The following is a 15,786-nucleotide window of genomic DNA, read 5'->3' on the forward strand; positions in this document are numbered from 1 at the left end:
AAACTTATAGAACTCAATAAAACTTTGAAAACTCTGTACCACTGCCAGATCTCATTAAATTACTAACTTTTGCTAGTTTAGAGGGGAAAACATAGAGGTACATACACATAGCTCATGGCCTCTAATACAGAATGTAGTAATTAAGGCATGCTGCAGGTATGCTTTTATCCCTTTTTCCTTTTCTCTTTTCTTTCCCGTGGCTGCCACACACAGAAAACATCAGTGGCTGGGAGATCAGCTGGTCAGTAAGCACTGGTCCCATGAGCACTGACAGTTTTTCATCTGTATCACTATTGCCCCTTCCTTTTGCCACTGACATTGAGTTACAAGATATCCATCCTTCACTGAGCCAGGAACTTGAAATATGGAGATCTCTGGGGTCTTTCCCTCTCCCCACCAGCCCTCAGCATGTCCTATCAGCAGAAAGTCTGCTGACCAGCCTTGATGCTGAAACCTCTCCTGATGATGATGGCCATTAGCCAAACCCTCCTTCCCAAACTAAGCAGCACACACTGCTCACCCAGCTGAGAGTGCTGCTGCTCCATGCCTGGCTTGGTTTTCTATTCCTGGACTTCACTTTCCTAAAACAAAGAGAACGCTGCCAGTACTTTGGCACAAGTCACCATCTCTTGAGGGATGGCATCAACCCTGTTCAATTTAACCTGAGCAGTGCCTGTTTTTCTAGAAAAGTCACAGCAAAGGCCCAGTGGGAGCACACACTCTTCTGGTGACAATGAAAATTAAGCTTACTGGGCCACAGCTCTGAAAATGTCATGGGTAAAGTCTAGGTTATTTACATGGAAGGTGATAGAAAGTCATTATTGTTCTGTTTAAAACCAGAAAGCAGAACCCTGGCCTAGGACTGTTACAACATCAGGCTTCATTCTTATTAATTCCTGGAACATCAGAGCCAGTTTTGGTGCAGGCATCATTTGCTTCCTGTGGCATGGAAGGCAGGCCTGTACAACCCTAACTCAGGAGAAGAAGCATTTTCAGCAGTGTCAGTAACATGGGGCAGGGATTGCACAACCCACAAGGCAGAGGATGGGAAATGAGGGAGCAGACCATAGTAAAGGCCCTCTCTCCTGTATTTTCTGCCAGAGGTTATTTCTATGCTCTTGTGCACAGCAGTTCAGCCCCTGGCAGAGGCTGGGTCTCTGTTGTATATCCATGTGTTGTCAGGTGGAGACTTTTCTCATTAAATCCCCTCCTCAAAGTGTATCCATTTCCCTCTTAAAATCTAGCTGGGTTATCCACAGTGCTCAAACCACGGTACTACACAACAAAACTTCATTTTCTCTTATTTTGGATGGGGTAAAATCAGATTTGCAGAAGTCATATTCAGAGCAATGAGCTAAAGATCTACTTTTCACTGCTTCTCATTTCTCTTTCAAAATAAAAGAGCTTTTCCTGCACGATAGCCCCTCTGGGTATAGCCCCCTGATGGGCCTTTTAGGAATCTCTCTAATTTGGCAGTGCACAAACTGTGCTCAAACAAATGCACATAGAAGCCATGTCTGTGCTTCTATTGCTGTGCACTCAAGAGGCATCAAGCTTAAGAGCCAGGGTTTAAGTTTTTGTCAAAACAGGAAAGCAGTGGATGGCAATAGACAGGCAGATCAGAGACAGAAAAATTCCCCAAACAGAGCCCATTGCCATTACAGCATTCCATATGTCAGGGGTTTGGGGCATTGTCTCTGGTCCAGTGAGGAAACTTCTCCTGCATTAAAAACAAGCAAGAGAACTCCAGGCTACAGCCTGAAACCCACCATCATCTGAAGGGCAAAGCCTGTGGACAGCAAAAGAATACAGATTCATCCACAGCTATGGTTGTCTTCTTGCCCTTGGGGTGGGCAGCATGGGGGGTGTTGTATTAACACTTTAAGGCCCGAGATCAGAAGCTGCTCAGCTTGTTGCTGGCAGCATCTCAGTATAAGGGACAGCTGGGTCAAGCTTTGAGTTGAGCTTTGACTGGGAATTTACACAGGCTGTACCCATTTAAGGAAGAAGAGCAGTTTACTAGACCCAAGCAAAAAAAAATCTCCAAAATATATAGAATTGTTTGGAACTGGCATTTTAAATGTTTTTGGGTTTTTGGTTGGTTTTTTCTTTATCTTATAGGTAGTTTCTTAATTGTTTGTCCATTTTGCTCTGTCCCAATTGCCAGCTCTCAGAGTAGCCTTATATTTCCATTATGTTCCTCTCTGTACATTGAATGACAGAGTGGTATCAGAAACCAGCACTTGAATAAGCAAGAATTCCTCTCTGCTCTGCCCCATTGAGTTGTTTCCCCAATATTGCAGCATTACATCACCTTGTGGGCTGACCTGATCTTGACTTAACACAATGTGACTTGTCACAACAGAAGCCACACATCCCAAGGCAGCCATGTCAGAAAACATCAGACTTGTAATTTCAGCTCTCCAAAGCCCTATACAGTCCCCAAACCACAACAGACAATGAACAACTTAAAGAGCTTCTTTTGGGATAATTTGATCCTTCTTATTAAAAGGGATTCAGCATCCTTCTAAAACTGCCCTCAAACACTGCAGCTTGTGACTCCAAGGCACTTGGGAGTATGAATAAACCAGCACTGTTACAGGGCCAGAGCATTGCAAAGATAAAATAAAATAATATGAAAAAGAAACTGTGTGATTGCTATTAGAAATAAAAAGCACAGGCCAAGAAATTCAAGTATTTGGGCATAAAAAAGAGGCTTTGAATCCTCACAGTCCTCTCATTAAAGCAGCATTTTGCTTTCTTGGCCTGCCTACAAAGATTAAAGTGTCAATAACCTACAAAACACAAATGGACAGAAACAGTAAACCCCAAACCTACCTACACACTTCTACCCAGAGAAGAATGAACTAGAAAAGTGACTGACCAAGAGCCCCTGGGCAGGTGATGTTCAGAGAGGCCTCGTGGGCACAGGGGCAGCTGCAAACCATCCTGCAGCTGATTGCAATTTAGAGGTAAGTTTGCACCAGAAAATAAGGGTGGAAATGCTTAAAGGAGAAGCTGTTTTCTGGCAGCCTCCAAATGTGCAGTCAATCAGCAAAGCAGACAGCATTCAAGCTGTGTGATCTGATGGCTCCAGGGGAAGCTATTGAGGGAGCTGGTCACTCCTCTTAGCAGCCTTAATGGGCTCAGTGCTGGCCCACATGCCCTGCAGCACAGGCTAGATTTCCATCACTACCCATGCTTGTCCAGGAATTGTGAGAAATGTTTTTAGTACATTTCACTGATTTCTGATAATCCCTGACCCTGTGTAAGCCAGGCATTCCTTTTCACTAGCCTGCCTCATCCCTGCACTGCACTAAGCACTCAGAACTCCAGCCAAGGTAGAGGAGTAACCCAAGTCATTTATTTTTAAATTATTTTTATCCTAACATACACAAACCTCAAGAGCAATACTTATTGTGTCCATCACACAGGTAGTAGGGAGCTGAGCCAGGGAAGTATCCTCACTGAACTGAGAGTGGGAAACACATCAGAGAACCATATCCAGCACTCATCCAGGCAGCAGCTGGCACCACTTTGTGTTAAAGATCCCAACACATACAAAATAGCAGAGATTTTTAATCTCTTTCCTTGAGAAGGGGAGAAGAGGGGGCAGTTTTCCAGAACCCCTGTTTGTGGGATTGGCCTGGCTTGCTGTCCCAGGTGTGTGTCAGTTTGGTGGGAGCTCTCCCAGGTGGACAGCTTTCCTCTGGGCAAGCCATGGTGGGCAGACCAATGTTTCCCCTTCCCCATTCACAGAACTCTCTGTGCACATAAGCTCAAGCACATCCTGAAGTGGTGATAGGACTACTGAGGCCTCATCTCCTCTCCAAAATTGTCATTTTAATGTAATAACAACCAGAGACAGGCAACGAGGACAACAGAGAGAAAGGGAAACAAACACAGATAACAGATTAAAACAGAAACCCCCGAGGAAAGCTTTTATTTGAGTATCTGCTACGTGATTTCAAGTTTGATCATAAACTTTCTCAATATTATCGTGAGAGGCTTCATAGGGCATGCCTTGATCTCATGTCTTTTTTCCCCAGAAGTCCTTTTGTATTTATTAAGGCTAATTTTGGCTCTTGGATAGAGATTTGTGACTCTCCCTGAAGGGAACAGACCTTAGCTCTGCATCCAAAAGTAACAGATGCCATCAGTGTGACTCACAACAGCCACAAAGTTTTTCACAAGCAATCATAATGCTGAACTAAAAGTCTCCCTCAGTGGAGAGGAGAATATTAATAGCTAAAAATCCAATGGAAATGTTCTCTTGAGTGTTTCACAGCAGGAGTTTGTTTCAGTAGGAGTTGCAGAGTTGGCATCAGATACAAGGGAAGTCTAATTTAAAGTCTGTTATTAAAGTTATACAGCAACACCACAGGGCACAGAATGAGATTTCATCAGTTTAATTTATATTGATTTAAGGAAACTTTGATTTGCTCCTTGCCCTCCCCATCACTCAGCTCACAAAGCAACCTGATTCTCTTGCAGTCTATTTCCAACATCTCACAGGGCATGAGCTGTTTGAGTTCAGAAGCCAAGGAACCCACCACCTTCAGATGGTATCACTTAAGGGCCAGTTTGGTGTTTCTGCAGTCTCCACAGAGTACCAGGCCCACAGAAATGCTGACAGCAGTGGTACCAGACAAAGGTTAAGGACAGGAATATGATGACAGCAGAGAGAAAGAGCCTGAGCAGAGAAGAAGACAATGCCAGACAATGAGGAGGTCGGTGTGTGGCTTCTTACTTTTGAGGGCTCCTGTGGGAGATGTTGCAACTGAACCCCTCCCTCTGGCTGGGTCTCCTTCTCTAGCTTCCTCTTTTGACTCCTCTCCATCCAAACATCATCGAAGCTGAAGCACTTATAGAGGGCTTTGGGTCTCTTCCTCCTCCTCTCTGGCATCTCCTTGGCTTTTTCCTCTGGAGCAGGGAAGGAGAGCCTGCGGGCTCTGCTCTCCAGGGTGGACACAGGGCATGCTGGCACCCGGGGGGGCCTCCTTTTGCGATGGGGAACCCATTTCTTATTTGGCCTCTTCCCAGCTGCTGTTTGACATGGCTGCTTAGACTCCTGTTTTACAAACTGCAGGTGAAAACAAAGGGTTTGTTGGATGGAAATTTCCTTTGCTCCAAGTCAGTTTGAACAGAAGATGGCAAAGTTCTCTTACTCAGAAGAAAACACTTAGGAGCACTCGACCCTGAAACAGCATCTCTACTGTCCTTTGAGGGTGCAATGTACACTCCCTGTGCCCAGGACAGTGCCCTGTTCACCCACATTTTAGATGGCATATCACCATCACTGACATTCCACCAGGATTTAGGTCACTCTGTCTCAATAATATTGTTTACAAAGACAGACCATGTCTCTGAAAACAGAAAAATGACCTTTTGTCTGTTTCTGGTTTTCCAACTGTACTTCAGTTATACAATGTGAAAAGGCTTCAGAGATGCCTGCAGGTCTGATATATTAAGCCCTGTGCTTCCTGATGTGCTCTTTACACTACCCATTTTATTTGCTTGATGCTGGGCCAAGAGGAAGGAATTGCACAGCTTTGCCCTTCACTCCTATTTGAGTGGTTGCACAAAATTACAGTTTTTATACTAAAACAACTTGAAATCAAGTGTACCCTTAGGCAACCAACTACTACTCCAGGTAGCATCAGTGTGAAAATCAATAATATTTAAGGTAGCAGACAGCATCACTGGGGAATGAGTGAACTCAGGATTCTCATGACAAAAAAAAAAAAAAATCCTGACAATAGTGTCTGTCTAGTTTCTCACAGATCACTTGAAACCCCAAGTAAAAAAAACCCTCAAACCACTGCAGGCACTTCCTATCTATTTTCTACTAACCAACAATTCCAGGTGAATTCTTCTTTGCCCCTTGTAAGACATGCCACAGTCTAGAAAGAATAGATTCTGTAAAAAAGAATTGTTTTGTGCCTAACCCCACCTCAGTGGACAGGAGCAAGGAGAAGAACATGTGAATTCCAAACATGGGACATTTCAGGACAGTTTGCTCTTGCCTGCTGAGTAACACAATTAATGCAAATAAAATCATGCCATGAACAGATTAATTAAACATGTAGGGAAGGGCCTGGCAGATGGGCAAACTGGTAATGGTTCTGGCTTGTTGTTTGCAGCATAAAATCTTTGTCCTGGATGAAAACTGGGGAATGTTAACCAAGAGCAGGAGCTGAGAGAGGGGCTGGTGTGTGCTCCACCGGGCTCAGAGGAGTTACTTACTGAGTGGCAGCCAGAGGTGTCCAGGGTGAGCTGATCCAGTGCAGTCGGCACAGCACTAACACAGATAATGCTGACACAGCTATGAAAATACCTGGCTGGGGCTGGGGAATAAATATAATTTTCCTGGAGGGCACAATGGAAGTGAGCTCAAGGGTTTCACTCTCACATGTATGTTTTGCACTAATGCCTTTACTCATGTGGAACAGAAAAGGACTTTTCTTCAAATTCACCAATAAACTGGATTTTATCATCTCTTTAGGAAGCAGGATACATAAGGAAGGCCATCCTTAGCATAGAGATGATAATTATTTTGGAAAGATTTAACACTGCAAATGTACTTTGCCCAGTGTCTGTTGTAATTTCAGAGATTCCTGAAAATACAGCTTTGCTTAAAAAATCCAGGGTGCAATTCTACTTCATTTCACAATGTAATGAAACAGGAAATAAATAAAGCCCTATCTATTTTAATAGATTAGATGTTGTGGTTTGAAATCTGGGACATTTGCATTAATTTCTAGGCTCCAGCTGCACTTTTCCAGTTTCAGACATCATATTCTGAAGCCTCTAGAAGAATCAGGAAAATGAAACTGTTTTTATATGTGTTAGATACCATTTAAATTTTTTATGGTTTTCTTTGAATAATTTAATCTAGCAATCAATTTAAGTAATTTTTAATTTGCTCCTAATGCTTACATTGTAGCATGTAGACTTGCCTTTCCAAGGCTTTACACATGCCTCATCTCTACACTCTTTTCTGGATGTTCTTTTGAGCTGTAATTTACAGGTCAATGATTTTATTCATCCTCTGAGAGGCTTCATCTGTTGACAGTGTGTATATTCCAAGTCTCCTGCTTTTTCCTAGGCTGCAGTCTCTTGTTTGGAATGCAGTGTGCAGTATTAAGTTTGTAGGTTAACCTGGTGCCCATGAAACAAAAGATTTTCAAGTGAAGCTAAGCACAGAAAGGAATAAAGCTAATTCTCTTCCCCTTTTCCCCCCTGGAATTCTGATACTACAGCTCTCACTTCTCATACTGCCACCCAAACACTTCTTTGGATTCCAGACAGCTTTAGAGAAAAACTCCAAGCCAATCAACCAAAACACTTTCATTTGGGAATATGAGGAGAGGTTGAGAGAGCTGGGTTTATTCAAGCTGATAAGAGAGCACTAAAGGCAGTGTAAGAGCAGTCACCAACAATTTTGTATTTACATGGATGATGGAACCAAGCTCTTCTCAGTAGTGCCAGACACCACAAGACAGTGGCCAGAAACTGCAGCTTGGAAAGTTCTTGCTGGGCATTAGGAAAAAAATTCTCAAGGAATATTTTTCCCAGAGAGGCAGTGAAACCTTCAGCAATGGAGGTTTTCAAGATTTGGCTAGATAAAGACATGGTTTTGCCTATCTTTGTTTGTTTCTATACAAAAAATAGGGAGTTGCTGTAAAAAAGTATGGAGAAAGGGCAGCATAAGACCATCTTGGAGTGCATCTTAAAGGTTTAATTTAAGCTGAGATGTGAGAGGCAAAAGGCAACAGCAGCAAAAGCTGAGTGAGGCTTATCTGAGTTGAACACAAGCAGCCCTCAGCTGCTATGAATTGATCAAGCAGTTCCAGATTGATGAACCCTCTGAAAATTGTCTGCTTGGGGTATGCATAAGTTCATGCACTCTCTCAAGTACCACTTCTGACAATCTGCTCAAAAAAATTCTTCTCCCATTTCTTAATGTCAAAACTCATCAGCAACAGTAGTGAAAAAGTAGCATGGTCAAGGCATGTTGTGGGATCTCAGTTACAGCTCAGTCTCAGTCACTCTGGGGGTTGTGCTTAGCCACTGAAAGAGACTCCTAAGCTCCCAGCCACTTATAACTTGGGAAATCCTCTCTGGGATTACAAACCTACTAACAGGGGAAGTCTCAGCTTTTAGAAGTCACAGCCAATCACAGAATTCCTAATGAAGATCCAATCTGTTCCATGAGATTCAGCCTGTGCAAAGGATTTAATGTGTTACCTGGATTAGAACAAAATACAACATGAAAAGGTGAGCCCTGAGCCTGCAGTTTGGGGGTTTTTTTCTGTTTGTTCTAGAAAAGGCAAAAGAGGACTTCTAATAGCAGTCAAAAGGTACTAATGGTGATTGCAAAAGACACATGGTACTTCAAAAGACAGCTACTCATTGTCTAAAGAAAGTGAGTTTACTTTTCAAAAAGTGACTGCTAGCCATAGGACTTGATATCTTTGTTGCCTTTCACAATGAGAAGCTTATTTACTATACACGAGTTACAAGGCTCAATTCTGCCTTAAGAGGTGTAAAATCCAGCTTAAATGGAGATGAACACAGGGTGATGTCTGTACAATCTTTAATGGTGCTGTGATTGCTCCATTCCTTTGGGTTTTTGTAGCAAATCCTCCCTTTAAGAGCACATCAATTCGTACAATCTTGAACAGGAACAGAGTGAATGAGAGCACTACCTATCTTAGACCAAGGGGAATATTTATACACTCATCTAACCAATGAGCCATTGAAAAGTTTCACTGGAATTCCTAAACTATAGTAAAGCAAACCCAACCACTCCCTGATCATTCAACAACTCACCTCGTCTCGGAGCATGTCACTAATGGAAGAAGCTGTATTTAAGCTGATCTGGGATTGACTGCTTATGCCACTGTCATCCCTCTGGAAGTCGTCCAACGAGTGTAAGAGACTTCCTCTGGGTTTCAGTGTCTTTGGCCTCTCAGGAGCCTCCAGACTGCTTTCCACTCCAGAGCTGTTCCCAAGAGAGATCATGGAAGCGGTGCAAACGCGCCCGGGGTAACGGAAGTTCTTGTGCTGAGAAGTGGATCGTGAACTCTGAGGTTTGGGACTCATGGGCCTACAAGGCATGTCCTTACCATCAGAATTGGAGAGCTGGGGACATGATGGACTTGACTGACTAAATGCCAACTGAAAGTCAGGGGGGCTAAATGGAGATTTAATCCAGTATTCCTCTAGAGAAGTATTTAAACTGTTGCTCAGAACCTCCTGCTGTTCATCACAGTCTGAACTCTGGGAGTATCTGATCCCCAAGTCATGGGACTGTACTCGTCTTCTCCACATACGTGCAGGTAAAGAGACATCAACAGGCTCCACAGAGCTGTCAAAATAGTTGGAGTCTGTTGAGGAGCCATTATCTGTTTCTGTTTTTAAAAAAGTGTGTCTGTTGGAACTATACTGTCGCTCTAGTGGAGTTAACACATGGCCACTGGTTGCATTGAGACCCTCCTGTGTGGATGATAAACTTATTAAGACAGGCCTTTTTAGTCCATCTGCCTCCTTGCTCTTTAGAAAAGCTTTCCAGGTGCTCTGGCGAAGTTTGACTTTCTCCTTTTCATTTTTCACTGACACTTTTGAGCTTTGCTCAGTGTTTTCCTTCTCTGGACATTTGGACTCAAATAAGCTTGAGAGGGATTTGTGTGCCAAGGCCAACCTTGTCCTAAACTTCTTACTCTCAGGAGTTTTGTTTCTTTTGTGTTCGTTTTCAGGGAATGATTTTCTAATCCCTGAATGCTCCACAGGTTCACTGTCATTGTTTTCAGATGAACCTGAAACTTGTCGATCTGCATCTTCCATCATAATCCGACCAGAACCAGAGGCCTTCCTCAGGCTCAATCTGAAAAATCCTGCAGGTCTCTCATAAAATAAATCATCATCATCGGAGTACTCAGAGGTGTAGCTTTCCTTCCTGTGGAAGACTAAACCAGATGAACAACTTTTGAAAGACAGTAAACTTGCAGTGTCGTCATCATCTTTACCAACATCCAGTTCTTCCATCTTTACCTTGCTGCCAAAGATACTGCTGCTGCCCTGATTTTCCCATGAGGCAGGCTTAGTTTTCCTGAAAGATGTCATTTTTGGGAATACTAAGAACCTGGAAGATTTCCCACTATATTCATTCTTTGTTGGCTTTTGCACAGCTTTATGAAGACTGCTGTTACTCCCCAGGATGTGGGATGAGTTCTCATCCAGCTCCTCGCTGTTAGTGCTGCAGGTGCTTATATTGTCCAGGCCCAGCATGAAGGTGCTGTGGGTCTCCCTGTTCAGAGACTCAAAGACATCAGACACATCCAGACTGAGTGCACTGTCTTTGCTGGGGCTAGAGGTGTCTTCTGCAGGAGAGCCTTCCTTTCCTTCCCTAGGAGAGGGTTCTTCACAAATAGCTGTTTCTTCCTTTGAGCCCTTACAGCTTTCCTTTCCTCTCCTGCCTACTGCTTGTTCAGAGTCCATGCTGGGCCAGTGAAGGCTGACACCTGCACCATCTCCCTGCCACAAACTGCTTACACTGCTGCTCATTTCCAGTGTCACTGCCCTGGTAATATCCAAACCTTCCTCTGTGCTTTCATGTGCTTTGAATTCCTCTTCCTTAGACACCTGGTCATTGCTTCTTCCAAGGTTTCTAAAGCCTGAGCTTGCTAACTGTTCCCTCTTGAATTCAAAACCCCTCTTTGTTCTGCAGGGCTCTTCCTCAAAGGCCATCACATCACTTCTACCCTGTGATTGTACAGTGCTGGGCCCTTCAAGGCTGCCACCAGCACCACCTCCCTGGCACACACTGCTTACACTGCTGCTGGTTTCCAGTGTCATTGCTTCAGTCACCAGTGGCCTTGCTCTGCAGAGCTCATCCTCAGAGAGCTTCACACTGCTTCCACTGGGGGATGTTACAAGTGATTTTTCACATGGATCTGTCTGGCTTTCTGCAGGAAGTGTATCACTGCCTAGTGCTACAGCAACATTCCTGAATTCCAATTTTGCATTTTCTACTACGGAGTTACTACAGGTCAGCCCTAAGGATGAATCTACTTCTGTTTTCTCTCTTTTCTCTTCTGAAATTTCTGTTTTTACTTCAGCTGTATCCCCACCAGAAAGTACCTCTGCACTGCCAGGAATGGGGTGGGTGGCCAGAATTAGTTCTTCACAGTTACAGCATTCACTCAGAACTCTCTCTGGCTCATCATGATCTGTACTGGCAGTATGAGGAGACATCAAATCCTCGCTCACTACATTTCCCAATGTTTCAGCTACCACTTCAGTAGGAAGGTTATCATTCAGTATTTGGGACTGTAATCCTTTCTCTTCCACAGAGACTATAATTAGGGCAGGCTCTAATTCTGGAGTAGTCATTACATCCCTTATATCATCTGATCTGGGAGTCCTTTCAACAGCAAAGACACTCTCTTCATCCTTTCCTTTATGAGTAGGATGTTCATTTGTTCCTAGCTCCGAGTGGCTCCTCAAGGCACCAGTTTTGCAACTTGCATTTTGCTGCACTGACTCTCCATGCTCTGCCTCTCTGTCACTGCCATCTGGTTGTGTTGCAGCTTCCAGGACATTCCAACCAAAGCCAAGATCAGGAGAATCATCTGCCCATCTTTCTTCTGCCACAATCTCCGTATCTGACAGCTCAGATTCAAGGCCATTCTCCTTCAAATGTGTGTCCTGTATTCCACTACTGGAAACACAGTTTACAGAACAATCCCAGTCTCTGCTTTCCACAGCAGCAGGAACACCTGCATCAGAAGCTGCAGGGCTCTCAGTGTCACCAGTGTCCAATTCAATGTCAATATCACATGGGAATCTGCTCTCTTCCAGATCTCCTTCAGCTGTGCACTCACTGTTTTGTGTAAGTTCCTCAGCATCTATGATCCCTGGATCACAATCCAGGGAAGAGGATGTCTCCTTTTGGTTTAGATTGTCCTCACAAGCATCACTCCATGCTAAGCTGTCAGCACAGGTACCAGCTGGCTCTGGGGAAAGGCCACACGTCTCTGATTTAGAGTGCAAACAATAATCAATGCACTGGGGAGAGGCTAGGGGTTGAGAAACCTGACACACCTCTGAGTCTGTGTCAGTATCAAGAAGAGATCTTTCTATACCAAATTGGCCCTCTATTTCTACAGCCTTTTCAGGGCTTACAGTTACCCTTCCTAAGTTTTTCCAAGTGTATTCAAAATCCAGCTCTTGAAGATGTATTCTGGAACATGACCATCTAAATTTGTCTGTTGGGTGAATACAGCTCACCACACATTCTGTCTCCCTTTGAGCACTGATATTTTCAGGTACACTGTGCCACGTTTTACTTTCTGTAAGCTCTGACCTTTTTTGTGGTAACCAAGATTTTGGGTTGAAGCAACTCTGGTAGAAGAGTGAATCTGATGCCAACATGGTCTCTGTACTTCCATGTTTTATCCTTTTACCTGTAGTGTCCTCACTGTCAGCTGAATTCCTCCTGCTGCATTTTATACTGGACATAGACTCTAATTCACACTTACAGGCAGGTGTCTCAGTGTCACTTTTACAGTCAGGCCCATTGGTTTCAAAATGAAGATTAGGCAAACTGCAGCTTGGTGCTGCATCTGACCGGAAGGAAAATTGCTGTACCTCAGGAAAAATCAAACAACTTTCTGAGTTTGCTTTGAAACAAGCAATGCTAAATACTGCAGGATGTTCCTTCAGTCTTGCAACATCATTTTTTGTAAGTTCTGAGTTGGTAGAGCACTGCACTTCCCTGCTTTCTAACTCTGCCTTACTCTGCAGTGCTGTTACAGACTCTCTCTCTGCCTGTGATAAAATGTTCTCTTCACAGACTTGGCTCTCTGTGAGGGAGATATCACTGGATAATGTTAGCTCTTCCTCACCCAATTCCTCGCCCTCTGACTCTGCAAACTGGATGCAAAATTCAGTTTTACTTGGTGTTTCTTTTATTTTGGAGGACAATTCTAGCTGTACAGGCTGGGTGAGCTCTGGTTGCCTGGAGCACTTCAGTTCATGGGAGGTTTCTGCCTTTTCTTTGGGAAGATTACAGCACAGGGGGGTTTTTTCAGTAAACATGCAGTTTGAATCTGAGCAAGCATTCCCAGTTATGTCACTGGAAAGGGATTCTGTGTCTGATGCACTCTCATAAGGCTCAGTTTTTACATCTGACAAAGATCCACTCTGATGTGACACGGTTTCAAAATAATCTTCATCTGTTTCCTGGCTGGATCCACGGACCTCCAGCTCCGTTGTGCTTGGGGTAGAAGAACTCAGATCGTCTTCAAACTCTCCTTCACTGATGTAGTTTTCAACTGGCTGTGGGGTCTGTGAATAAACAAAAAAGAATGATTTAGCAATGATATCCCACAGCAGCAGGGTGACATGAATTATTATTAGAAAAGGGACTTCAGAACACAATTAATTCAATACATACTGATGTCTTTGCAAGTTATACTCTGTGTCTTACTTCTTGATGGTTCTGAGGTCTTTCTATTTCTTGCTGCTTTTTTTTTTCTTTAATATTTCTTAATTAACCCTTTTTTCATTTTCACACGTAATTATTCAGAGGCCAAAATTTTACTTTTGGCCATATCTTTCATAGTCCACTACCAAAACACTTTTCACATTCAAATACATCAAATGAAAATCATCCCTTGCCAGTAGATGTAGAAACTCCAAGAACACATCTTCAAACCTGGGGAGGTTTATGTGAAAAACCTGGGAAGTAATTATTAGTGTCTGCATTACAGAAATGAGGCAAAAATATATACAGAATAACTGCACTTGAGTAATCAGGTATTACCCATACCAAAACTTGAACCAAAGGTGAAAAACTCTTAAATCTCATTTACCAGAAGGCTTGTACCAGGGGCACTACATGGATCAGTTATCAGAGCCCATCCTAATCATTTCCTCTGAGCAGCAGGATTAAAACCACACTGTCAGTTTTGGGAAATATTTTTGTCACAGACATCTGACCCTGGGAGAGCCTCAGTCTTTTTCAACAAAAGTCTGGACATTTCTCAACTTTGAAGCAGAAAATGAAGTCACAGCAAAGTGTCTTCAAAGTTTCCTGACGTAAAAATAGTATCTGTCAGCTTCAGGTTCAGCTATTGTCAGAAGTTCTACAAATGCACCCAGCTGAGATACTTGGCTGATTTCAGCTTCAGTCCCTTCATACCTGGAATGAGATGCCACATAAATAGAAATGGCAGCTTTAACCCTAGTGCTGGATGCCTCTTTACCCAGGTTTTGGGGACAGTCCTCACAAGAATGATTGGCATATTTTAAAATCTGAAAGCTGAGATAATGAACAGTGAAAGACTTTTCTAAAAATAATTTAAAAAACCACAACACAAAGCAAAGCAAACCAAACAAAACCCAAAAACACCACAAGTGAATGGCATCCATCAAACCAGAACACAAGATCCTGTAGCCTGAGTTGCACATCACATTCACCAGGGTTGGTCACAGAGGAATGCGAGTCCTCAATGGAAGACAAATTGCAAATCACATCAAAGAATGTGTCACAGGGTTTCTGAGTTTAGACTCCAAAACATAGCATGTAATTTGGAAAAAGAAAGGCACAAGAGTTATTTCCAAATGAGAATTTCTCAATAAGAAGAGTTTTCTTTTGGCAGAAGAAGGAGAATAGAAGTTGAGTGGAGGAGGCAAGGGGAAGAATTCAGTACTTCAAAACAAGTCCAAAAATTACTTCTGAACCTGATCAAATTGCACTGCAGTGGCAACACAAGCCCACAACCAGCAGAGCAATGTCCTTTCCTGTGTGCAATCAGTGACACATGTAATTGAGGTCCTGCAGGAATGGCAAATGCCAGTGTCCCCAGGACAGGAGTGACCAGCAGGAGCAGCTCAGAGCAACATTTCACAGTGTGAGCAGTTGGCTCTCACAGCAGTGAGTGCAGCAGCAGCTGCTCAGCAGCACCAGCTCTGCCTCCTCAACACTGCTCTGAACACAAACTTACAGATGGCAAGAAACTAAGATAAAAACTATTCAGGCAAGTAGAAGCAAAGTAATGAAGATGCCCAACTGTACTCAAGGATAATTATGAATTAAATTGCAAAAAAATTAGGGCAGAAATCTCTTATGCTCCATCTATAATTCTAAACATAGCTATGTCAGGATACCCATGCTGTGACCCCTCCCAGATTCATTATCTTTAATGGGTATAATACAAAATGATGCATTTCAAGCAGAAACAGAGGCCCCACAATTGCTTCCACAACTTGTGGGAAATGAGGAAACAACTTCTGGGTGTGAAGGGCACCAAGCAATGCCAAGCAGCAGCCTTGCAGTGAGTCCAGGACTGAACACAGGCCCCAGAGCTGCTGAGGATGAGAGCCAGTGCCAGGATGAGCCTGGCAGGGCCAAGTCTGCCAGATGGAGCCTGGCATGGAGCTCCCCTGAGGAGTGAGAGGATGTGGAAGTTTCAGTTTCCACCAAGTCTAGCCAAGTCCCCTGCCTAAGGGAGAGGCCTAGAGCTCACCTTTGGTAAATCTGAATTCATGAGCCCACTGAACTTCCCTAATGCCCAGGGAAGAAATCCCTACAAGGCCAGCAAGCTGCATTTTGTACCTTCTGCAGGTCTCCCTGTGTCTGTGGGAGCACAGACTGTGCTCTGACCATGTGCTCTGTCACATGTGGTTTCATTTTCTCCCAACCTGTACTGTGTGCATTTTGTTAGGGTTTCTGGGACTACTTCTCATGGTGTTTTACTGTGATTTTTCTGTAGAAAT

The 15,786-nt window shown here is 43.5% G+C and overlaps 1 protein-coding gene across 1 annotated transcript in view; it reads right to left on the bottom strand.

Moving 5' to 3' along the window:
* ARHGEF4 (Rho guanine nucleotide exchange factor 4) overlaps positions 1-15,786 on the bottom strand; it is a 192,157-nt gene that overhangs the window by 127,601 nt on the left and 48,770 nt on the right. Inside the window, exons 2-3 of the mRNA XM_050978075.1 lie at positions 8,836-13,353; positions 4,751-5,083 (exon numbers count right to left, since the gene is read on the bottom strand). Of these exons, the coding sequence (XP_050834032.1) occupies positions 4,751-5,083; positions 8,836-13,353 (4,851 nt within the window). The remainder of the gene's footprint in view (positions 1-4,750; positions 5,084-8,835; positions 13,354-15,786) is intronic.

Source organism: Serinus canaria, chromosome 9 (assembly GCF_022539315.1).
Source record: "Serinus canaria isolate serCan28SL12 chromosome 9, serCan2020, whole genome shotgun sequence".
Taxonomy (NCBI): domain Eukaryota; kingdom Metazoa; phylum Chordata; class Aves; order Passeriformes; family Fringillidae; genus Serinus; species Serinus canaria.